Consider the following 27,575-nt stretch of genomic DNA (forward strand, 5'->3'; position numbering starts at 1 on the left):
TTTTTTGTCATAAGATAGATACGTTTAGCTTGCATATTTTGTTTCTTTTTTACTTTTTGGCATTGAGTCTACAGAGATTTTCGGGTGTAACGAAGGACTGGCATTAAGTATAAATGGCTTTATTGTTTACTTATTACATAATTATGAATGGTTGTGTTTACTAAGCTCGAAATAAAATATCTTATTCAAATGTTCAACCGAATTCGGTTACTAAATCAATGATTAATTTTTGTAAAAAAAAAAAAAAAAACGGTCTTGCTTAGATCAAGCTGCTCTGTCTGTTTGTCTGAGCACAATCCTGTACGCTTTATTTCTCCTGTTCCCCATTCTCGGATCAAATTGAAACCTTAGTGAATTCTTCATTGTCGATGGAAACATATGAATCAATGAAAAAACAACACTAGTTAATCAATTCGATATAGTTGCAATTAATTTATGTTGTTTTATATGGAAAAAGCACTACATTAATAAACTGTTAATGTACAGAATTAGGTTATTCGCTAAAAGTTTTAAGCTAACAATAAAATTTATAAAAATTACTTCTTTTTTTATAAGTACTTGAAAAGCTCAGTGGCAAAACACTCTGGTCTTCCATCAAGGAGTCTCGAGTTTGAATTCCAACTTAAGCAATTTTTTGTTTTGTTTTAAAAATGCAGAAATAAAGCTTCTCCCAAACGATGGATTACATGACAGATTCAATCGATACAATTTCACTCAACAGAAACGAGCTTTTTAAAAAGTTCTTTTTACATTTAACTAGTTAGTATTCATTTTGACTGTCCCATCCGACGAATTCCATATTGACAGTTCAGGGAATACACATTGCATGTAAAAATACATGTCTATGCATTTGGCACAACAGCAGGGTTTTCATTTAGAGCTTCGGGAAAATAGAAGCCTCTCAAGTGCTCACTCAGATGAAGTTTAAAAATAGATAACAATTTTTTTTTAAATAACTTAACAAATCTCTTCTGAGCTTAACTCTTTCTCTCCGTTATTATTTAACACGTCCTGATAGAATCAACATTGGTATCGTCAGTTAGGAGAGAAAGAGTTAAGGCGATGGTCAACGTAAATTGACCTCTGGGTCATCATGCCGGCAATCAGCAGTATCAGCGCTGTGCCGCCTAGTTTAAAAAAAAAATCGTTCCATACCTACAAAATGTATATTAACAAAATAACGAGCAATTTAGGAGGTATAAAATATGAACGCCATCACATTTCACTTAACACATTTGGCTCTACGATTAGGTTCCAGCTAACAACTTGGGGAAAACTCAAATGCAATACAAATGTCTATTAAAGAGTTTAAAAAAGATGAATACATTTCTCTAATGACAGCTCAATTATAGTACAATTTTTGATTTAAGTTATAAAAAAAATGATGAATACATTTCTCTAAAGACAATTAAAATGTAAACAAATATTTTTAAGTTATTACAAACTGAGGCGCGGTGGCTGAGCGGTAAAGCGCTTAACTTCCGAACCGGGATTCCGATTTCGAACCCTGGTGAAGACTTGGATTTTTAATTTCGGGATCTTTAGGGCGCCTCTGAGTCCACCCAGCTCTAATGAGTACCTGGCATTAGCAAAGGCGATTGGTCGTTGTGTTGGCCACATAATTCCCTCGTTAACTGTGGGACACAGAAACAGATGACCTTTACATCACCTGCCTTATAGATTGCAAGGTCTGATATGGGAAATTTGCTTTTTTTAAACTAAGTTTAAAAAAAAAGATGAATACATTTCTCTGTGACGAAAGAAAAAAATAGAATTGCAAGTTCAGCGGATAGCTTCAAAATACTTAAGTTGGCAGGATGTGGCGTGCTGAACCAGCCAAATATTAAACATCTTTCTAATATTTAAGTAGTCAATGTTTCATTATAGTTTCAAATAATCGATCGTGAAAGTGTCAGAAAATGATAATTATACTTGAAAATAATAATGATATTAATTATTTTAAAGTTTCACAAAAAATTCCATCCCAGTTGGCAGTTAAACTTCGATGGGTACAACGGGTGTTGGCGGATTCGAAATTTTTTTGCTCTCTTCTGTCAAAGCAAAAATTATTGTAGATTTACATCAATCAATCAATCAATCAATCTATCTATCTATCTATCTATCTATCTATCTATCTATCTATCTATCTATCTATCTATCTATCTATCTATCATCTATCTATCTATCTATCTATCTGTCTGTCTGTCTGTCTGTCTATGTATGTATGTATGTATGTATGTATGTATGTATGTATGTATGTATGTATGTATGTATGTATGTATGTATGTATGTATGTATGTATGTAGGTATGAATGTATCTATCTATTTTTCATCCAACCATCCATCCATCCAGGGCCGGCCTTAGGTCACTCTAGCCTATGCGACCGCAGTGGGCCCCGCATTTTCATAGGCCCCGCGCTAATTCAAGGCGTAAATAATTATATAACAGGGTTCCGCGGCCTCCTGATTTTCCAAGTGCTCCTGGAAATCTCCTGATATTGCAAAATATACGAATAAGTCCTGTAGATCTCCTAAAACTATTAAAATCTCATGAAAACTCATACAAATTTCCTAAACTATAAACAAAAAATTGTCATTTTGGGGTGTCATTCAATAAGGAAAACTCCAATCCTACGCGCAATAAAGAAAAAAAAACGGATTAAAACAATAACGTAACTGTGGCATCTGCTAAAAAAAGCTTCTTGCGCCTCAAACTAATCAAGAATTTCTTGAAGTCAACACTTCACGACCATAGAACAATTTGGTAATTCTTAATATTGAGCGTGATCTATGTAGGAAACAGAATTTCGGTGATATACTGTATGACTTCGCTACACGCAAGGGCTCGTAAATTAAAGTTAATTTGATCGTGATTTTGTACTTGGTAAAGAATGAATAAAATACAAAGACGAATTTATTTTCTAATACGAAATCTTAATTTTTACTTTTTATCCTTATCCCTACCCAGACTGGGCTCAAAACAATCCTTATAGGGTCCCGCAATTGCCCTGTATCCATCCATCCATCCATTCAACCATTTATCTAATCTATCTATCTATCTATCTATCTATCTATCTATCTATCTATCTATCTATCTATCTATCTATCTATCTATCTATCTAAATACGGACTGTAAAATCCACTCACTGGCTTTACTTCTGGTCAGATAAATCTTATACCAGACCAGGTAGATGGACACAGCCAACACTGCTCCAACTGACGAAACAATTTTAATAAATTGGAAGTACCTTGCGCATCCCCACCTCTCGAAGGAGAAGCCAAGGTCTTGATCAAACATATCTAACAGAAGCATTACAAAAACAAGGTTACAAATACAGTTTGTATGGAAACACAAACTCAAAATCGGCCCCCGAAGTGGTCCACCCAGGCAGGTAAATAGGCAGTTATCAATATTTTCAGAAAGAACATCAGAATGAAATTCTATCAAAGACAAATGACAGAGAAGAATAAAGAAAGAATGTTGACAGATCTTGTTTGGTGCCCCAGCGGTCCAGCAGACCAAAGGATAGGTGAAAGTGAATGTAAATGTAGAGCTATATATGAACAAGGCCTAACTAATGTCTTATAATAAATATCTAATTGATGTAATTGTTTTGTAAATGGTCAATCTCTTATTTAAATCCTCATGAAAAAAAAACATTTCCGTAAAAAAATAAATTTTCCTTTAGTTTAGTCTTCTATGTGCATATCTCGACAACGCTGTTCACGCGACAACTTGAAAACTATTTATTAATTGTTGTTTTAAATTAGGCCCAACTTATATTGTCAGGGGCAGGTATGGTGAGAGTGATTGTGTTATTTCTTTGTACCATTTAAGTATGAAAGAGTTATATCCCTTTGTTTATTTCCCCCCCCCCCCCCAAGCATGAATGCGAAGAGTATACACGTGATGTTTTTGAGTGTGAGTTTCCGTTGGTTGATAGAGTGAAATTGGTAGTCAAGTAGTCAGTTGTATTATGTCCCTGGACTGGTGTTGTGTGTATTAAATATACATTGAGGTTTATGTCATTTTTGTGCTCTATTGGATTATTAAGTATTAGAGTATCATTGTCATATTCTTGGAATTCTGGAGTTGAAGTTAACTATATCTAGTAGTAATTATTTCTAATTATAATTATTGCATCTAGCAAAGAAACCCCCTATCGAGCCACAGGAACCAAGTCCAGACAAACACAAGTGAACCCTGACATATATGCATACTAATTAGATTTTTTTCTCTTTAAAAAAAAGTAAACATTTTTTTGTGTCTAAATATAGTAGTTAGTATGACAGAATTTTCTTAACTTAGCAAATACAAATTAAAAAAAAAACACTTTTTATGACAAAAAATCTAAAACCATTTGCATAAATGTGTTAGAAATATGATGCAGTACAATGGAGCCTCCCGTGTTTGTTACTATAAATAGTGAATGGTTCTAAAAGTGGTGTATTTTATGAAAAAAACTGCTTGCATTAAGTGATTTAAAAATTAGTTTTTTCGCTTTCAGAAAAGAAAAATGTAGCCGTTGCATCAGAACTTTAAATGGACTAAAGTCTAAAATATTATGATGTCGGATTTCCACTATCTTTTCTAGTTTACGAGATCTAAACGGGACGGACGGACAGACATTCCACACAAAACTAAAAGCGTCTTTTTCTCCTTTCGGGGGCCGATAGCAATATTTTGCAAAGTAAGTTAATCTCTTAAAATTGATGAAATCACAAGAGTCAAAAAGTAAAATAAAATAAAAATCCTGTATAAAAAAAACAAAGCTTATTACAGGGGAAGAACTATCCACTTACAACTATAACACCCAAGAATGTGTTATTTCCCTTTTCGATCTCAAACAAAATAATGAATTAACCAATAATTAAATGACTAATTGGTTAGTTTTTAACTGATTTATGTTTTTATAAATTAAAACATAATAAAAGTTACTCAAGACCTCTATAAGCAGGCCACTAGTGCAGTGTACTTCAACATCAACACTAGAGACTGGTTTAAAATCACAGTTGGAGTGAGACAAGGCAGCCTACTCTCACAAACTATTTTCAATATCTTCCTACAAAAGATAATGGAAGAAAGAGCTCTCGAGGGCTATGAAGGTTCTGTAAGCATTAGAGGAAGAAAATTTACTAACTTACGCTTTGAGGATGACATAAATGGTCTGCCAGGGACAGAAGAAAAATTGGTGATGCGCACAGACAAGATTTCCGCAGCATAAGGTATGCAAATAAATGCAGAAATAACACAAATTATTACCAATAGCCAACAGAGCTTTAAAAGGGACAACAGCATTGATGGCGAAAAGCTGACAATTGTCAGTAGCTTTAAATACCTTGGAGCTATTGTCTCAGATAAAGGAACCAAAACTGAACTTCTGGACAGTCTACGGCAGCACTTGCAAAAAGAACTATAATCTGGACAGACAGAGGCATTGCCCTCAACACTAAAATCAGACTGATGTGCTCCCTGGCAATAATCTGGACAGACATAGGCATTGCCCTCAACACTAAAATCAGACTGATGTGCTCCCTGGCAATAATCTGGACAGACAGAGACATTGCCCTCAACACTAAAATCAGACTGATGTGCTCCCTGGCAATAATCTGGACAGACAGAGGCATAGCCCTCAACACTAAAATCAGACTGGTGTACTCCCTGGCAATAATCTGGACAGACAGAGGCATTGCCCTCAACACTAAAATCAGACTGATGTGCTCCCTGGCAATAATCTTGTCAGACAGAGGCATTGCCCTCAGCACTAAAATCAGACTGATGTGCTCCCTGGCAATAATCTGGACAGACAGAGGCATTGCCCTCAACACTAAAATCAGACTGATGTGCTCCCTGGCAATAATCTGGACAGACAGAGGCATTGCCCTCAACACTAAAATCAGACTGATGTGCTCCCTGGCAATAATCTGGACAGAGGCATTGCCCTCAACACTAAAATCAGACTGATGTGATCCCTGGCAATAATCTGGACAGACAGAGGCATTGCCCTCAACACTAAAATCAAACTGATGTGCTCCCTGGCAACAGATCTCGAGAAGATGATCCTCAAAGTGGAACAAAGATGCTACAGAAAGATCTTAGGTGTCTCTTTCAGAGACCGCATCACGAATGAAGAGAAAAGAAACAGGATTAATACAGCCATTGGACCCCACAATGAATGGTCTAAAAAACGTAAACTCAAACTCAGTGGCCACATCACAAGGTCTTCAGGGCTCGCAAAGACCTTCCTTCAGAAGAAGAAGAAGATAAAGACAGAGAAAGCGATGGGAAGACAACATCAAAGAATGGACAGGCCTGCCAGCGAATGAAATTCTATCCAAAGGACAGAGAAGAATAAGAAAGACGACAGGCAGGTCTTTTGTGGTGCCCCAACGGTCCAAAAGACTAAGAAATTGGTAAAGTTAAAGATGTTTTGTTAGGTACAATAAAGAATTGTTAATGGTTTCAATGTGATCTAAAAATGGGTATGGGAGAAAAAAAACAGTGTATAAATTTTTTAAGGGGACAAAACCCGACAGATTTAGCCACAACTGTGAAAAATTAGGGATTAGTTTCCCTTGTTTAATATCAAACAATAAATTAACTACAAATCGTTAACTAATTGGTTGATTTGTTATTGAATCTTGTTTTGTCAGGTGCTAGAAATAATTGTGAAAATTTTAAACTTCATCCGAGATCGGGTGTGGGACAAATTACGTTTACCAGACAGAGTGAGCTTTGTTTTCAAATATATTGATCTATTAGAATATTGATTAAATGCAGCGACGAACCCTGGACAAATACTTTGACTGAAAACGAAGCCATGGGTGTGACTTTCTCTGATCCATCTATTTGAATCGCTGTGTGCTCTGAAAATAGAAAGCGGGACGTATAGAGCATTAACAACCAAATATATTATTGATTTGAAAGCACTGATACCAAACATTTTTCGTCCTGTAAAAAAAAAAAAAAGTTGGCCATCGCAGAGAGAAATATGATCCAACAGGACAGTTGCCTGTCTTGCACTGTGCTAGAAAAGCTTGCTCAGGTCTAGACAGCCTCCACCACGGGGAATTGCGGTCAGGGCGCCTCATGTGCTCCCAGATTCAACGGGCTTTTTTGGGACTTATCCCAGCACTCAAACCACTTGTGGTCTATAAGGCAGATGATGTAAAGGTCATCTGTTTCTGTGGCCTAATGTTAACGAGGGTGTCACGTGGTCAGCACAACGACCAACCGCCTTTACTTTTCCCCACAACTAATGTCAAGTACCCTTTAGAGCTGGGTAGACTCAGAGACGCCCGAAGATCCGATATTAAAAATCCAAGTCTTCACCAGGGTTCAAAACTGGGACTCCGGTTCGGAAGTTAAGCGCTTTACCGCTCAGCCACCGAGCCTTCTTTTCATCCTGAGTGCCTTATAAAGTTCAAACACACTGTTTCACATCCACCAAAGGGAAAAAAATCGACGATTCCAATTTTCTTTGTCTTTATTATTCACTAGAAACGACATCAAAAAAGTAGAGATTCTCTGTTCGTCACGAACTGCACAGTTCCTATGTCCGAGTTTGCCTAACAAACTGGACAGTATTAACTTCTTTCCCCTCAAAAAACAATATACAATCTTCCGACTAAGAACAGGACACACACCTCTGTTAAATTACCATCTGAACAAAATAAATTCCACACAACTCCCACTTTGTAGACTCTGCGCCCACCCATATGAAACCGTAAACAATATCCTCTTTGAATGCCCCTTCCTAATCCACCTTAGGCAGACCCTACTTCCACTACAGCCCAACATAACCAACACCCTGTACGGAAGTGCTGAACAACTGAAGAAAACTGCACACTTTTTTTCCTTGGCGCAGTCTGCAAAAGAGCTCACAGCTCAGCAGCAAAAAGCTGGCTAGAAGAAGAAGAATGTCCAAGTAGTTAACAATCTTGGAGTTGCCTGTGATGAAACTCTTTCTTCTGACCCATAAGTTAGCACTGCAGGTGTCTCTATCTCTCCAAAGTAGGGCTCCAGAGCCACATGAAAAAAAACGATGTACGAGACGAACCATAGTCGTAACGTCTGAAGGAGCCCAAATGTTATTTAGCAGAAGTGCGGCAAAGAGACCCGGGTTGATGACAAACATATCGGCTAAATCTTTCATTTATGATATCAAACAAAAGGTTTATCATTAGAACAGAATTTCTAAATATTTTTTTTATTTTGTTTGTAACGTTGATTTGTCAATATCACGTCCTTGACATTACTTGCGTTATTTATTTCAAAATCTTTCTGTTATCATTTTTTTTAAATAATTTGTTTTTTAGCTTCCATTACATCGTCCCCACAATTCTCTGTATCACACTCTCTTCTTTTTCTCTAATACTGTATGTCATTGCGTCGAGAACTTAAACGGGATCTTGAAAACCAAGGTTCAACCAAAGAGACAGTAATTTAATTTTAGTGTGAATATTCCCAATACATATACCAATCAATATTAAGTTGTTACCGAGGTAAGTATAAACGATGAAAACGAGGAAGTGACCAATGGCGGGAATGATAATAAAGAGAAGCCAGCTATTGTTAATCCGTAACATATAAGCATTACACTGTTATGTTATCTGAGTATGTCATCTGTTGGTTCAAACTCATGAGCGATTATGACCGAACCTCAGAGGCCGCCTACACATTTTTTTTTTCTCAAATGTTAAAAAAAAAATAGAGAGCATTGTACTTATAAATCTTTATTTAATTATTAATTAAGTAAAAGTGGCATTATCCCCTTTGTTTAATGAATTAGATTATTAAATGAAGTGATATCGTTTCATCTTAGTCCCAGAGGCGTCTATAGCACATCTCATCTCTACCAGTGGTCCCTTCTGGGGAATAGGTCACCAACAAACTTCTTCCAGACATCTCGGTTCTGGGCGAGTCTCTCCAGGATTTTATTTCGGTGGTGAGGAGTTTGAACCCCAATAAATAAATAAAGCATATCTAATTCATGTAACCGGGCTTCAATCAGTATTCGACATTAGCTCTTAAAGAGGCAGTTCAATATTATAGCTTTGACATGGGCGTAGCCGGGGGGGGGGAGCGCTTTTAGGGTTGTAATCACTTCCCCATAATAAAAATACACCGCCCCTGAAACATTTTACACACTGATCTGTTTTCTTACCAGTCGCTGGGCCCAGAAATAACCTGCTACTTTTATCTCGACAATACGGAAAGAAATCAATAAGAAATTCCATCAATCCTATATGCCTACTCTTAAGCCAGCAATTCTTTGTAAATAAAACGACAGCTGCTTTGACTAAAATTCATTAATACTTCCTTTATTAGCACTGAACTAGACAAATGTCCTTGCGTCCATTTTCTGGGCGCTGAGCTCAACCTATGTATGTTGGCCTACATCCACAAATTCCTATAGAATGTATTGGATCTATATTCCAGCATCCACAAATCCCCGAGCACTCAACTAGACATACGCCTCTGCATCCACATCCATCAATGCCTGAGAACTGAACTAGAATCGGATGGCTGCCTGGTCGTGCGGTTTGCGCGCTGGAGTGTCGTTCGGCTTTATCGATCGTCCCGGATTCAAACCCTGCCCGCTCCCCATCCCCCGCCGTACTGCGGGAGGTTGGATTAGAAAGTAAATTAAATTCAACTCTGAAGAAACATCCGAAATATGTAAAACATTTTACAAACAATTATGTTCCTGGATGGGCATTACCAAAGAACTGAATTAGAGATTTAGACCTAGACCTACGCCCCTGCATTCACCCGATCTTGAATTAGACTTGTCCCTACAAGAAAACAACAACCAATTCGCGATCATGGGCTAGACCACTGTCTTACAACATCCAAAGCCTGATCATTAAATAGACCTTTATCCTACAACATCCAATGCCCGATCATGAAATAGACCTTTATCCTACAACATCCAATGCCCGATCATAAAATAGACCTTTATCCTACAACATCCAATGCCCGATCATAAAATAGACCTTTATCCTACAACATCCAATGCCCGATCATAAAATAGACCTTTATCCTACAACATCCAATGCCCAATCATAAAATAGACCTCTGTCCTACAACATCCAATGCCCGATCATAAAATAGACCTTTATCCTACAACATCCAATGCCCGATCATAAAATAGACCTTTATCCTACAACATCCAATGCCCGATCATAAAATAGACCTTTATCCTACAACATCCAATGCCCGATCATAAAATAGACCTCTGTCCTACAACATCCAATGCCCGATCATAAAATAGACCTCTGTCCTACAACATCCAATGCCCGATCATGACAAGGATTCCTGTCCTACAACATCCAATGCCCGATCATAAAATAGACCTCTGTCCTACAACATCCAATGCCCGATCATAAAATAGACCTCTGTCCTACAACATCCAATGCCCGATCATAAAATAGACCTCTGTCCTACAACATCCAATGCCCGATCATGACAAGGATTCCTGTCCTACAACATCCAATTCCCGATCATAAAATAGACCTTTATCCTACAACATCCGATGCCCGATCATAAAATAGACCTCTGTCCTACAACATCCAATGCCCGATCATAAAATAGACCTCTGTCCTACAACATCCAATGCCCGATCATGACAAAGATTCCTGTCCTACAACATCCAATGCCCGATTATGAAATAGACTTCTGTTCTACAACATCCAATGCCCGATCATAAAATAGACCTCTGTCCTACAACATCCAATGCCCAATCATAAAATAGACCTCTGTCCTACAACATCCAATGCCCGATCATGACAAAGATTCCTGTCCTACAACACCCAATGCCCGATTATGAAATAGACTTCTGTTCTACAACATCCAATGCCCGATCATAAAATAGACCTTTATCCTACAACATCCAATGCCCAATCATAAAATAGACCTCTGTCCTACAACATCCAATGCCCGATCATAAAATAGACTTCTGTCCTACAACATCCAATGCCCGATCATAAAATAGACCTCTGTCCTACAACATCCAATGCCCGATCATAAAATAGACCTCTGTTCTACAACATCCAATGCCCGATTATGAAATAGACTTCTGTTCTACAACATCCAATGCCCGATCATAAAATAGACCTTTATCCTACAACATCCAATGCCCAATCATAAAATAGACCTCTGTCCTACAACATCCAATGCCCGATCATAAAATAGACCTCTGTCCTACAACATCCAATGCCCGATCATAAAATAGACTTCTATCCTACAACATCCAATGCCCGATCATAAAATAGACTTCTATCCTACAACATCCAATGCCCGATCATAAAATAGACCTCTGTCCTACAACATCCAATGCCCGATCCTAAAATAGACCTATGTCCTACAACATCCAATGCCCGATCATGACAAAGATTCCTGTCCTACAACATCCAATGCCCGATTATGAAATAGACTTCTGTTCTACAACATCCAATGCCCGATCATAAAATAGACCTCTGTCCTACAACATCCAATGCCCGATCATAAAATAGACCTCTGTCCTACAACATCCAATGCCCGATCATAAAATAGACCTCTGTCCTACAACATCCAATGCCCGATCATAAAATAGACCTCTGTCCTACAACATCCAATGCCCGATCATGACAAGGATTCCTGTCCTACAACATCCAATGCCCGATCATAAAATAGACTTCTATCCTACAACATCCGATGCCCGATCATAAAATAGACCTCTGTCCTACAACATCCAATGCCCGATCATGACAAGGATTCCTGTCCTACAACATCCATTGCCCGATCATGACAAGGATTCCTGTCCTACAACATCCAATGCCCGATCATAAAATAGACCTCTGTCCTACAACATCCAATGCCCGATTATGAAATAGACTTCTGTTCTACAACATCCAATGCCCGATCATAAAATAGACCTTTATCCTACAACATCCAATGCCCAATCATAAAATAGACCTCTGTCCTACAACATCCAATGCCCGATCATAAAATAGACCTCTGTCCTACAACATCCAATGCCCGATCATAAAATAGACCTTTATCCTACAACATCCAATGCCCGATCATAAAATAGACCTTTATCCTACAACATCCAATGCCCGATCATAAAATAGACCTTTATCCTACAACATCCAATGCCCGATCATAAAATAGACCTCTGTCCTACAACATCCAATGCCCGATCATAAAATAGACCTCTGTCCTACAACATCCAATGCCCGATCATGACAAGGATTCCTGTCCTACAACATCCATTGCCCGATCATGACAAGGATTCCTGTCCTACAACATCCAATGCCCGATCATAAAATAGACCTATGTCCTACAACATCCAATGCCCGATCATGACAAAGATTCCTGTCCTACAACATACAATGCCCGATTATGAAATAGACTTCTGTTCTACAACATCCAATGCCCGATCATAAAATAGACCTCTGTCCTACAACATCCAATGCCCGATCATAAAATAGACCTCTGTCCTACAACATCCAATGCCCGATCATAAAATAGACCTCTGTCCTACAACATCCAATGCCCGATCATAAAATAGACCTCTGTCCTACAACATCCAATGCCCGATCATAAAATAGACCTCTGTCCTACAACATCCAATGCCCGATCATGACAAGGATTCCTGTCCTACAACATCCAATGCCCGATCATAAAATAGACTTCTATCCTACAACATCCGATGCCCGATCATAAAATAGACCTCTGTCCTACAACATCCAATGCCCGATCATAAAATAGACCTCTGTCCTACAACATCCAATGCCCGATCATAAAATAGACCTCTGTCCTACAACATCCAATGCCCGATCATAAAATAGACCTCTGTCCTACAACATCCAATGCCCGATCATGACAAGGATTCCTGTCCTACAACATCCAATTCCCGATCATAAAATAGACCTTTATCCTACAACATCCGATGCCCGATCATAAAATAGACCTCTGTCCTACAACATCCAATGCCCGATCATAAAATAGACCTCTGTCCTACAACATCCAATGCCCGATCATGACAAAGATTCCTGTCCTACAACATCCAATGCCCGATTATGAAATAGACTTCTGTTCTACAACATCCAATGCCCGATCATAAAATAGACCTCTGTCCTACAACATCCAATGCCCAATCATAAAATAGACCTCTGTCCTACAACATCCAATGCCCGATCATGACAAAGATTCCTGTCCTACAACACCCAATGCCCGATTATGAAATAGACTTCTGTTCTACAACATCCAATGCCCGATCATAAAATAGACCTTTATCCTACAACATCCAATGCCCAATCATAAAATAGACCTCTGTCCTACAACATCCAATGCCCGATCATAAAATAGACTTCTGTCCTACAACATCCAATGCCCGATCATAAAATAGACCTCTGTCCTACAACATCCAATGCCCGATCATAAAATAGACCTCTGTCCTACAACATCCAATGCCCGAATATGAAATAGACTTCTGTTCTACAACATCCAATGCCCGATCATAAAATAGACCTTTATCCTACAACATCCAATGCCCAATCATAAAATAGACCTCTGTCCTACAACATCCAATGCCCGATCATAAAATAGACTTCTGTCCTACAACATCCAATGCCCGATCATAAAATAGACCTCTGTCCTACAACATCCAATGCCCAATCATAAAATAGACCTCTGTCCTACAACATCCAATGCCCGATCATAAAATAGACCTCTGTCCTACAACATCCAATGCCCGATCATGACAAGGATTCCTGTCCTACAACATCCAATGCCCGATCATAAAATAGACTTCTGTCCTACAACATCTAATGCCCGATTATGAAACAGACTTCAGTCCTACAACATCCAATGGCCGATTATGAAACAGACTTCAGTCCTACAACATCCAATGCCCGATCATAAAATAGACCTCTGTCCTACAACATCCAATGCCCAATCATGACAAAGATTCCTGTCCTACAACATCTAATGCCCGATTATGAAATAGACTTATGTCCTACAACATCCAATGGCCGATTATGAAACAGACTTCAGTCCTACAACATCCAATGGCCGATTATGAAACAGACTTCAGTCCTACAACATCCAATACCCGATCATGAAATAGACTTTTATCCTACAACATCCAATGCCCTATCATAAAATAGACCTCTGTCCTACAACATCCAATGCCCAATCATGACAAAGATTCTTGTTCTACAACATCTAATGGCCGATTATGAAACAGACTTCAGTCCTACAACATCCAATACCCGATCATGAAATAGACTTCTATCCTACAACACCCGATGCCCGATCATGAACTAGATCTACGTCCCTACTAAACCAATGCCCGATCATGAACTAGACATACGCTTCTGCATCGGCATCCATCAATACATGAGAACTGAACTACTCTCGCTTCACTCACCTATAAAGCAGGAGAAAGTGCAGTTATCAATGTCCATGGTGACTAATTTGAACAGAAAGAAAGCATGCCCGTAGATTATGCAGGTGACATTCCTGAACGCGGCTGTCCGTGTCTGCATTGGCGCTCTTAAAGTAAAGTGAATTTCGTCCTTAGTGGACCCCATAAGTAAACATGTCCTTTCCCAGCGAACTTCTGGATAGACGCTCTCTGTTGTCTAAAGTTCGAAAAGATTATGTAACGTAAAATGATTTTTAAATCATGCTCATAGTATTGTCTAAAAACAAATATAGCATAAGCAAAACCTAGACCATTGAATGAATGATTCATCGCTTCTCCCATTAACGGGAAATCAAAAACTTTAAAATTTCACCCAGGTTTTCCTTTATTCATATTCGTCCCTGGATAGCTAAAAAAAAAAAAACAAACAAAGACAACTGAACATTTTAGAGGATAATATTTCGGAAAACTATAAAGGTCAAACTCGAGTTTTCCCAGTGTGGCCAATTAGATAATAATTATTTTCCCAAAGAAAAACATCAACTGTCGTATTTCTAGGTAAAATGGTTAAAAGTAGTTTTGGATGCCCGTGTCCAGATTTCAGATTTCAACGATGAATTTGCAAACTGAACATAGAAATCGTAGAAAAAAAGGCATTAATTTTGTATATAGCAATATAGTTACATTAAAAATTTTCTAACTGAAAAAAAGAAAAATATTTTTAAACTACTTTTAAAAAATACAAAACTTATACAAAGTGTAATTGCATTAATTAGTTTGGATCAGCCATGTAATTAAATTAGTAACAGATCTAGACTAACAACAATAAATCTGTGCGATTAATAATATTTTTACCAATCGTTTTTTGTTTTGCGCAATTTCTTACGCTATGATCCTATCACAGTCTGGACCAGTTGTAAAAGGGTAGAAGGAGAAAGAAGGGGTATCTGGGTGATCGCTTTTTATATGCATTTATATAAAATCCTTTTTAAAAGGTGAACAGCCTGAATTCAAACTGCAGTCTAAGGCTCCCGAAGCCAATACATAAACAATTCTACCAGCGTATCGCTTATAAAAATAGAAGGTTTTATCATTATCGTTTGTTTAACTTAAAAGCGGCGACCTAAAAAATACAAAGATGGCTAAATCAACTTATACCACCACATCAGGCAAGTAAATTTCTTTCCCTTGTTTGAGATACCAAACAAAATAATTGATTACCAATAGTAAATTCAATTATTGGATAATTCTATGAGAAAAGAGTCCTTGTAATCACAACAAATATTCATAAGGATCAATAAAGCAGTCTTAGTCTTAGTTTCAGTTAATTAACTAATTGGTTACAAATTATTTTTTTTTTAATTCTTGTATTGTCAGGTAAAAGAAATAATTTTACCGAATTTCAGCTTGATCTGAGAATGAGTGTGGGAGAAATAACGTGTACAAACGTTTTACTAGACAGCCAGACAGAGTGAGTTGATAAAAGCTTTGTAAACTTCACACTTCTCAATAGGCGCTTTAATTCAGCAATAAAGTGGCATCGCCAATTTTTCTAATTTGTTTCTGGGTGACTTTTAAAACATTAAGAGCCGGAAATAAATTGAATAAGCTCTTCACATCCATTTAGTGCAATAGAACTATATTTACTCGCACTTTTAAACATCTATACAATCGTCTAAAGTCTAAACGTATCGTTAGTCGAATGAGAATTCATCTTTACTCACCGATAAAATACATTGCCAAATTGCCAACTCGTAAATTTCCAGCATATGTTTGACGCTGTCGTTAGTATTTATAGAGTTCAAGAACATGCCACCCAAGGACTGTGGATAATAATATCGTGAAACCATGTCATTGCTAACTAGACTAGGCTTGGCACAATAATTGTGCAGAACCTAGTCACGAAGACAGAACAATTGTGTAGAACAGGGGTTGGCAACCTTTTTCTGTAAACGACCGAAAAATAAAATTGGGTAATGGGGGTCGCATTTATACATATATGTAGCTTTAGCGAAATACCAAAGCTAACTAAGTATAATGACTTCCATCCTACATTTATACCGTATTATATGTTTACATGTAATTTTTTTTTAAAAATCCCAATTGAGGAATTACAAAAATTAGCGATTTTCAAAACTAATTTTACTAATATTTTTTAACTTTCAGAATTGTCATTTACATCACATTTTACTGTAAATGTACAGTTATACTTTAATGTGAAGTATTTATATCTTTACACTCGTGCATAATGTTCCTGAAGTGTGGAACTAGCTTACTGGTAGTTAAACTTTTTAGCCTCGTGGCTGCTTTCAAATTACAATTAGTCAGCGACTCATTTACCAGTTCTTACACTTTTTTTTATTCCAAGAAGAAAAAGCTTGTTCATGGATGTATGTGAGCCTATGTAATGTGAAAGTTTAGCAGCAATGTTTTTTTAAAGTGTAGAAATGCAGCTTCTGTCAAAGATCCATAAAACTTCCGCGGAGGAACTGACTTGAACTTCTCTTTCAGGTAATAATTTGCTTGGAGGTACGTCCCTTGGAGCTTCTGCACTAAAGTGAACTGAGGGTATTGAAAAACTGGTTCCAAGTTGATGACTTCTTTATATTTGCTTTCAAATTCTACAATCCTTGAATCCAAATACGTCTTTACTTTTCAACTTTTCACTAGACATAGTTTCAGCTTTCAGCAAAGGAAAATGATAAAACTTGCTTGTCTGAAGAAATGGGATCGCTTTGTTTCAAAAGATGTAACATGGACATACATTCCACGTGGAAACAACGCATTGCATTAATGTGGATAGCAAACATGCGGTCTGTCTCCAGTCTTCATTAGAAATATTAGTAACCAAGTCACAGTCAATGCCGTTCAAGGAGGAACATAATTTCTTCCATGAGATCCCAAATTCTTCTCAATACCTTGCCCATGCTAAGCAAGCGGATGCTGCTGTGGTACCGAACATCGAAATATTTTGTTTCCAAATATTTAAGTACTTATCGGAACTGCCTGTGATTAAGATCCCTAGCTCTGATAAGTTTGATCACTGAGATGATTGGGTCAATAACATGGTTGATATTCAATGTAGCTTTGCACATGTTTTCCCGAGTAAAGAGTTTATGGATAGGATATTGTTCTTTAAAGTTATTAACAAATCTATGTCTTTTTAGTCAAAGCACTGGATCCATCAGTTTATCTTATTCGCTACTTTGTTCCATGTCAACCCAAGACTTTCAACACAGTTCTTCATAGCATTGAATAAATACTGGCCTAGTCAAGTACAGTTTCTATCCCTTGTTTGATACCAAACAAAATAATTAATTAGTAAATCAAATTATTGGTAAATTCTTTTTCATGATTCTTGAATTGTCGGTAAAAGAAATACTAAATTTCAGCTTGATCTGAGATTGGGTGACGGAGAAATAACGTGTTCAAACTTTTTAGCAGACTGACAGAATGAGCTGATCTAAGCTTTTCAAAATTACGGGATTTTTTGGCCAACCTTAGAATACTAAACTTTGCCAAATTAAAAAAAAAGGCTCTATACAGAGTATCTTGGTAGTCTTTTCACGAACTATTCTGTCCAAATGAAATGCAAAGAAAATGTAATGTGATAGCTGGCAGGTAAACAAGTGGTATCCTGTGGCCTAGCCTCAACATTAGACATTGCTTTTGTTGTTGTTTGCCTTAATGACGGGGGATTAACCTGACAAGCTAAATGTGGACATAAAACTTATTGTCTTTGCTTAGTTTTTCTCACCTTTTTTTTTCTTATTTATATATAGAATCATGTATATGTACAAATGTTTAGGTTTTTTTTTTTTGTTGTTGGTTTTTTTTTTTTTGGAGTGATGATTTCGTGGTTGGATTAGAAGTTTTGGTTGAATATCTTGCAACTGTTTTCCGTTGTGTGGTTTAATCATTCTTTATTTTGGATTTAACATTTTGGATTGGTGATCTTTTTAAAGGAATTTCTTGGTATAACTTAAAAATAATTTCACATAAGTAAAGTCGAAGGGATACAATGTTCATACATCAGTGTTTTCAACTTATTTAGATAATAAACCTGCATGGGTTGTGGTATGCGCACTGGACTGTCGTATCGAAGGACCCGTGTTCGGACCCTGCCAAAGGCCACCCCAGTCACGCTGGTGGAGGTTTGGAATAGGATGCACTAATTTTCAGTTCTGAAGGAATGTCCAAAATATGTAAAACTAACAAATATTCTCTGGTTCTTCATGTGTTTTCTGAGTACAAATGGATTTAGTCTTTGAGTTAATGTAGTTCGACAGAAGTAATATATATATATATATATATCAAAAAAAGTTTCTCTAAATCTCGCACAAGATGCAAGAAAAAATAGAACACTAGCATTTGTAGAAAGGGAAGCTATCTGTATTGTTTCGTTTTCTAGTTTGACCTGCTAACGCCTGTCAACGAACGTATACTATAACTTTATGGTCATATCACAAAGGTTCGCAAGGACCTTCCTTCAGGGAACACTATCAGGAAAAAAGAAGAAGAGGCAGACAAAGAAAGCGATGGGAAGACAACATAAAAGAATGGATAGGCCTGACATTGAAAAAGATTCTATCCAAGGCAAAAGACAGAGGAATGGAGAAAAACAGTCGTAGACCGTGTGGTGCCCCAGCGGTCCAACAGACTAAAGGTTAGGTGAAAGTAAAGAGTGGTTGGATTTCAGCGTTTCAATCAGTCAATTAAGAGATTTAAAACATCACACCAAGCGACATGACAGCCATTTTATTAACAGCCCCACCAGAAAGTTCATCCTTTGCCAAAAAGAATTGAAACTGTTGACAAAAATAGCCTATACAAATACTATTGGAAATCAACATTCTGAACAGCCGATTGCAAAGGCTGAAGAAGGAAAATCTATTCGACAGAGACAAACTGAAAAGAAAACAAGGAATATGAGAACAAAACAAAATTTAGAAAAAAAAATCACTGGATTTGAAAGAAAAAAACTGTAAAATGGCAAAAAAAAAAAGGTTTAAAAGGAGAAACGAAATGGGTGGATGCTCAGCCGTGTTGCATAAGGCAGCCATGGTCTAGTTAGTAATGCTGCCGGTCAAATGGTATGTGCTCTGGACTGACACCATGAAGATCCCGAGTTCAAACACCAATAACGCTATATCCTTTGCCGTCCTGTAAGAGATTCGGGCTGAGGAAAGTTCAAAATCTCTCGAAACAAAACCAACAAAGAAAATTTTTGAACGAGAGAACAACAATTATCAAATCAGCTGTGTTCCATTGTTTAATAAACTCTGGCGGGAATAAGAACAGCCATTATCTACTATATATTGGCCGGTGTCAGGTACAGTTGGCTATATTCTTTAAATGTAATGAACATTGCACGGTGTATCTACTTTAAGCTTCTTAATTTCTTGTAATGCTTAATCTGTTTAAAAAAAAGGTGATCTGAAATATGAATATATTAATGTAGTTAGTCATAGAAGATGTCAACTAAACCAGTTATTTTACACGGGCTGGTTAACGTTATTTAAAAAACTAGCAAAATATTTTAAAACATATTCGGTAAGGGAAAGCACCGCCCAAATTTAGCTATCTTTTCAATAATGCAATGTCATCTCCCCTTATTATTTAAATGAAAATTAATTAATTTACTAACCGATAAGCGAATTCGTTAATTTTTCGATTGATTCACTCATTGTCTTTGGCTACCAATAACTGTGCAAACTTTTATTTTGATCGGAGGATGGGAAGTGAAAAAAAAAACGTGTAAAAGAATCCACACTGACAGACAGACAGACAGAATAAATTGCTATAAGCTTTGTAAAATGAATACCATCCAACTTGTAAATCGTTTGGAACATGTCTCCTATGCACGTGATCTGAAACCATCTGAACAACTTCAAAATCATCTATCAAAGAAGACTACACAATTCTAGTCAGTGGGATGATGGCTCTATAAATATCCACGTGGCTTATTAATTACACTGTTTAGAGCAGTGATGCACAAAATACGGCCCGCGGGCCAGATCCGGTCCGCGAAGTGGCTTTATCCGGCTCACCGTAAAGTCGGCACTGAGTGTAGATATTTCCCCCTCCCTTTTTTTTCCAAAATAAGGTCACAAAATGTATCCTTACCTACGTTAGGGCCCTGACTTTTTTCTGATGGCTTGGTATCATGTCATTTAAAATTTGTAGGTTTATGAAATGGGAGAGCCGAAGAAACTGCAAGTGGACTCTGAATTTATAATTATTTAGGATTATGAAACAAATATGACGTCCTTCTTGGTTTCAGCCGTGAATAAAAGATTGTTAAACTACGCCTAGAGATTGTAGGACCGATATTTACCAAAAAGAGATAAGAAAATGAGTCGTTGGTCAAGCTAGCTACAATGTTGCTCACATTTCAAAAGTTAACTTCCAGAAGTTTCTGAATAAAATTGTTTCAGGTCAATTTCATTTCGTTTCTGTACATTTTTGGTCATAAAGCCCACGATATGAGTGTCGGAAATTAAAATGCCCCGCAGTTGGAATTAGGTTGGGCATCACTGGTTTAGACCAACTCCAACCCCTGGAAAGGTTTCACCCAGCCCGAGACATTAAAAATAACAAAATTCATTCACAATTTAAGAATTTCAATACCAGATGAACCACTGAAGTAATATTGCGACTTTTAATTGGTATAATTAGCTCAAGCTGTCTAGTATTTCACGAGAAGCCATGATTAAATTGCGGTGTACTTTTTAGGTCGCCCTTGCACCCACCCAACTTAAATGGATGCCTGACATTAGTTGGGGGAAAACGTTAAGGTGGTTGGTTGTCGTGCTGGTCACCCATGTCGACCGTAGGTCACAGAGACAAGGACCCGTATTTCTCGTTTTCATGCGAAAGGCTTCCTGATCGTTTTCATGTGAAAATTTCTCGTTTTCACATGTGAAAACGAGAAAGTTTTCATGTCCATTCTGAATGCTGCCTCCAATTTCCCATGGCCATAATAAACAGATTTGTCCCAATCCCCTCTGCTTTGTTTTTAATAGAGAACATGTGAATAGATTGATTTTGGTGTACAGAATATAGGAAGCGTTGATTAACTATGTATTATTAAAGGTATATCATAATTTGTGTGCAGCTTTTAGCACTAATCAAAGTTCTTCCGTTGGTAGCTAAATTTATTTTTACATAGTTGGCAACATTAAGCGTCCTTGACATTATTTATTTGTCTTGAAAATCCCTGATATTGTTGCTACGTTTGTATTGTACATTGCGTTATTTAACCTCTAACCCTAGACCGCACTAGCTAGAAGGAGAAAGACGGTGACCAAGAAAGCTATGGCCAGTGAAAAAGCATGGGCCTCAGCTCAGCTCTGGAAGTAAAGCGTGTCATACGAAAAAAAATGGCCAGCTCCTCTACCACCAAAGCGAAAGCCACCTGCGATATCTGTGGACGGGCTCCACAATCACACGAAAAAGTGTTCGAGATGAACCATAGTCGTTCTACGACTGAAGGAGACCAACAATTATCCTCAAGGTGCTTCCCTTAAAAAAATAAAATCCCTTACTCACTTGACTCTCACGCTTACGTGGTGGAGTCAGAATTAGAAGCGAAAACAAACACGTCAAGAAGTCACCAGCAAACGGCGTGATATTGATTTAATCCCAACTACTTACTGTGGTGTCGAATTTGAGACAAATGTCTGGAGATCTAGGCGGCAGTGTGGATGTATAGATGGAATCGTTAACCGACACGTTCACGTCGTCGGATGCATTGTTACCAAGGCTCTTCTCATTTCTGGGCGATGAGCTATAGAGTGTAACCGGGTTGAAATGACCTGCAAAAGTGTCAGACTTTAACACTGGTTTTTAAAAGAAAGCCAAAGAAAATCGATGACTGTAGTTCTCTGCACCATGTTGTGTAGCTCTGAGACCAGGCCACTCTATGGGCAGAGGCGGCCTTAGCAGTACTCGGGGCCCCGTGTGAGTGTCATACTTGGGCCCCCCGGATGATTGTCTTACTATATATACCTTACCACATCACGCTAACTTGCTCGTCCGCCTCTAATGCTGTAGGCCTTATTATTGTTACAAAATATAGTACCTTATGTAGGTACTGACAACATGGTATGTCGAATATGACGATAATATGATAATAGCTTTCATAGTAAATGGTATCAAATAGACGCCGGTATGGCTTCCAATCTATTGAGTAACAAGACTTTATTTAAGAGAACTGTTCTGTTTTCCTAAGCTGATGGTGATAAGGGAATCTCCTATCAAGGTTGCCCCCCCTCTCCCCCTCCTAAGGCTGCCTCTGATAGGAGGCATCTAGGGCTAGTTAAAGTCAAACAAGGGCGAATCCAATTACATAATGATAAAAAAAGAGGCTTGTGGGGATGAGGGGCTTAAAGGCATACATGGATATTTTTGAAATACATGTTTTACTGACATCTTTGGTTGCCTGCCTTATAACCGTGGTCTACTATACTATGAGAAGAATAGAACAAAAGCAGAAAATCAAGGCAACTAATAGAAGCTACAGCTGAAATAATCTGCAGCTGAACATTCCGGGCTCACATAGGTCTCACCAGCCACACGAGGAGGCACAAAACACATGTGCAAAGCCCCCAGCCCCCTCAATGGCGAAAAAAGGACATCACAGTTTTACGATGGATGAAATAAATATACATTATAATCAATTTTAATCTCCCAATAGCTAGTTGTGGAGGCGCGGGGCTGAGTTGGTAAAGAGAAGGGGTACCCGGTTCGAATCCCTGTAAAGACTGGGATTTCTAACTCCGGGATCCTTAGGGCCCCTCTGAGTCCACCTTGATCTATTGTGTACCTGATATAAGTTTTTCAAAAGTAAAGGCGGTTGGTCGTGCTGGCCACATGACACCGTCGTTAATCGTGAGCCAAAAAAAAAAAAAAAACAGGCGACCTTCACATCTTCTGATCCGTAGATTGCAACGTATGGCAGGGGAACTTTTGTTTACTTTTGATAGCTAGTTATGCAACACATGGGTAAACTTTGAAAGACATAATCAGTTTATTAATTCATTAACTTTTTTTGTAAAGAAATGCCTGTAAGTTAGGATATAAGATACAGAAAGATAAGGTAAGCAAATACCTAACAGTAAAAAGAGAGATGCCCTTAAAGTCAATCGAGTGTTGCATGAATGATGAATGTTTTCGTAATCAGTCATGTCAGACCTTTCAAGTCAGACCTGTAAAAATTCAACAATGTCAATAAATGGACCATACTAATGATGATGATGAGAATGATGATGATGATGATAATGATAGTGATAATAATAATAATAATTTAATTAAACGTTTTATATAAATATATAGTTAGAAATACAGACAGACAGACAGACAGATAGATAGAAAGACAGACAGATAGATAGATAGATAGATAGATACATAGATAATAGATACATAGATACATAGATACATAGATACATAGATGGTTGGGTTGGTGGGTGGGTGGGTTTTGAGTGGGTGGATAGATAGATAGATAGATAGATAGATAGATAGATAGATAGATAGATAGATACATAGATACATAGATAGATACATAGATACATAGATAAAGATGTGGAGGGTGGGATACCTTTAAAGAAAATGTCCGTGATGCCTTTAGACGCTCCACTAATCCACAGCCTGGAATCAGGATCAAAGTTTAAAACATTTAAAGTATAGTCATCCCCCACCCCACCCCGCCGGGAAGCTCAGGGAACATTAAAAACATAATAATAATAATAATAATAATAATAATAATTTATTTATAAAGCGCTGTTAACAAACAAAATGTAGGCTCAAGGCGCTGTAACAACATAACAAACATAAACACAATTGCTAAAGTAACAGTTAATCTAAAAAAGTTTTAAACAAGTAGGTCTTAATGTTCTTCTTAAAAGTGGTATAGCATGTTGTCTGTCTGAGATCAATGGGGAGTGAGTTCCAAACCTTTGGTCCGTGAACTGAAAAAGCACGCAGACCGTAGCTTTTGAGGGAGAAACGTGGCACTACTAAAAGCGTTGAGTCCATTGAGCGCAGGGTTCTCTGGGGGACATATGGAGTAATCAGTTCGCTAAGGTACAAGGGCATCTCATTGTTATATATACACTGATGACAAAGTGTGGCGACCTTGTAATCGATTCTCGCTTTCACGGGAAGCCAATGGAGCGTGCGCAAGAGCGTAGTAGCAGAATCTTGTCTAGTTTTTTTAAGGACTATTCGAGCGGCGTTGTTCTGTATACGTTGCAGCTTGGCTATTTTGTCATCAGGTATACCTGCTAGCACGGCGTTGCAGTAGTCAAGGCGGGAGAGTATGAATGCCACAGCTAGCGTTTTTGTTGACTCCGTTGTTAAATATGGTCGGATCTGGCCTAATCTGCGCAGCTGCAGATAAAGACCTTTGCAGAGCTGATTTATGTGTGGGTCGAAAGATAGTGTTGAGTCGAAGAAAACTCCAAGATTCCGCACTACATGGACAAAAGGAACATGGCAGTTCGTGATAAAGAGAGAATCTGTGCTTTCAACTTTTGAGACATTGTTCCTAGTGCCAATCTTAATTATTTCTGTCTTGTCTTCGTTCATCTTGAGTTTATTTTCAACCATCCAATCGCTCACCCTTGCAACGGTACTACTGATTTTCTCTGCCAGATGCGACACCTCTGAGGGTACTGATGAATCGTATAACTGTGAGTCATCGGCAAAGAAATGGTATAAGATGCCGGTTGGCCGTATGACACCGCTGAGTGGATATGTGTACATAGTGAACAGTACTGGGCCTAGAACTGATCCTTGGGGTACTCCGTACTTCAAAAGTAAGCTTGTTGATTCCGTCCCGCTAACAACGACACTTTGGGTGCGTTCCGTCAGGTAGGATCCAAGCCACTTTAGGACGACTCCTGCTAAACCAAAAGTTGCAGAGAATCTGGCCATAATAACAAGGCTTGTCTTTGAGTCCGAAAATCAATTAGGAATGCAGTATTTCCCGTGGATGCCCAGACCCAGCTGTGACCTACAAATTCCGCCACTTCCAGTGCAGGCATAACCCCATTACCATTTTCATAGAATGAGCTAAAAAAAACAAACTTAAGTTTTAAACTGTTGGATTTTATTTTAATTAACGTAGCGCAGTGTGTGTTCCCCTTCTTAGTGACATAGTTCTTCCAAACCCTTGGTCGCTGGACTGAAAATACCTTCGGGGGGAGGGGGGGGGGGTATCGCAGCACGATAAAATGAAATTCTAGTTTAATATGCTTCATAATTTCTCTAAACTGCGAAGATGGTAAATACTACCCAAGGAAATGCGCAGCTCTGTGCTCGGGGCAAGGACTTCATAGCGAATAGAGAAATAAGAGGGGAGGGGGGGGGGTCGTCACCTTTTCGTTAATCACAATATAAAATATGAAATAGACTCATGCCTTAGCATTGTAGATGCAAAAGGATCGATTTTACAAAGTGGCATTGCATGGAAGCTATCTTGACACTAATTTGATCTAATTATTCCTTGAGTCATTCAGAAAAGCGGAAAGAGTATCATAGAGTTCATATAAGTCCAAAGATAAAGGAATGGGAGCAGTATTTGCCAAATCCGATAAGGCCGGCCTTGCATACTGGGAGGCCCTATGCGAAGTAAATTATGGTGGCCCCAAATGAAACAAAAAAACAAACAAAAAGAAACACAAACAGCGAAAAAAAACATAGTTACACAATTTATTAAAAACCCGCCATTCTATATTTAAATCGACAAATAAAAATAAAGTTTCCCTTTCAGACCTTGTGGTCTATACGGCAAATTATGTAATGATCATCTGTTTCTGTTACCTATGGTTAACAAGGGCGTCATGTGTCCAGCACAACGACCGACCACCTTTACTTTTCCCCAACTAATGTCAGGTACCCATTAGAGCTGGCTTGATTCAGAGGCGCCCGAAGATCCCGAAATTAAAAACCCGGGACCCCGGTTGGGAAGCCAAGTGCTTTACCGCTCAGCCACCGCTCATCCTAATCGACAAATAACTGAGATTTCTGCAGTAGAGTCAGAGAAGGACTAGTAAACATAGAGTCATGGTGCTCTGCTATGTTTGAGATCAGATCCATTTTTTTTCTACATTTTTTAGTCATATTCGAGGCCCTCACCAATTGGGTGTCTAGTTTGCCTATGCCTAAGGCCGGTCCAGCATCCGTAGGGGTTTATGTAAGTAAGATAATTATGTAGGTCTATTATAATCACTATATTTCACTGGTCAGTACATAATTTACATTTCATATTAGTAGGCTTGATCTATGTACTATACTCTATAACACTATTATATACTATGAAAAAGAACGGCTATGATAGCTGAACAGTTACCTAAAAATGTGTTGGAACCGATAGTAATAATTGATAGGCCTAACTATCGATCTATAAGATAAACATGTGCATCTGCCTAAATACAATGTGATATTGTCATTTATCTAGTAACAGTTGAGGAAACATAGAATAGGAAACAAAACATTGTCACAGTAATTAAAGTTTTTAGATTTCAAAGGGAAGTGTTATATGAATGCCAAAACAATAAAAGTTTTGAAATGCACGAAACAAGATTTGTTTAATGGCACAAGTAAAAAAATAAAAAAATAACAAGAGATGTCAATCCAAAGACATATATATATATATATATTTCTGTGTCACAGTGAGTCAATTATTTCTTGTTTTTTATTATAGGTAGTCACTAGCCGGATAAGACCCGCAGCCTGCGGGCCTAAGTTTGGGTATTACTGATCTACTAGTTTGAATTTAGATCTGTGTCAAACTTAGATAATGTTCCCTTCACATTTTTTAAAATTTTGCCACGAAAAGAAAAGTAGATTGTGAAAATGGGTTTATCCGTTTAGCCGACACATTCATATCCAATATAAATTTCTATGAAAACGGATGTCCCCAATTTGTTAAAAAAGTTTTGCTATTTAATAGAGATACAGTTATCACTGCTAGTGATAAAGGTTCAGCCAATCTCAATATTTGAATAGCTTGTGACAGCCAGGTGATGAAATGCTTGTCAGAGGCTGTATGAGACACATGTCATTGAGAAGCATTTAATAGGTAATTGGCGCTTTTAAACATTACCACTTTCGGCGATAACAATCAAGCGAAACCTGTATCTTATTTTTCAAATA

At 37.9% G+C, this 27,575-nt stretch overlaps 1 protein-coding gene across 2 annotated transcripts; it reads right to left on the reverse strand.

Moving 5' to 3' along the window:
• Positions 1-14: 14 nt before the first annotated feature.
• LOC106055145 (uncharacterized) lies at positions 15-26,941 on the reverse strand. Of its 2 annotated transcripts, none has more exons than XM_056010134.1 (9): positions 26,770-26,941; positions 24,016-24,065; positions 23,530-23,626; positions 22,074-22,234; positions 16,142-16,240; positions 14,421-14,634; positions 6,790-6,867; positions 3,148-3,300; positions 15-1,634 (listed from the first exon to the last, which is right to left on the reverse strand). In XM_056010134.1, the coding sequence occupies exons 3-9, from the start codon at positions 23,603-23,605 to the stop codon at positions 1,438-1,440; spliced, it is 978 nt and encodes a 325-aa protein (XP_055866109.1). In that variant the 5' UTR covers positions 23,606-23,626; positions 24,016-24,065; positions 26,770-26,941; the 3' UTR covers positions 15-1,437. The 2 variants fall into 2 exon arrangements, with proteins under 2 accessions (XP_055866109.1, XP_055866110.1); XM_056010135.1 differs by having other exon boundaries at positions 15-2,051.
• Positions 26,942-27,575: the final 634 nt, after the last annotated feature.

This window comes from Biomphalaria glabrata, chromosome 14, assembly GCF_947242115.1.
Source record: "Biomphalaria glabrata chromosome 14, xgBioGlab47.1, whole genome shotgun sequence".
NCBI classification, from domain to species: domain Eukaryota; kingdom Metazoa; phylum Mollusca; class Gastropoda; family Planorbidae; genus Biomphalaria; species Biomphalaria glabrata.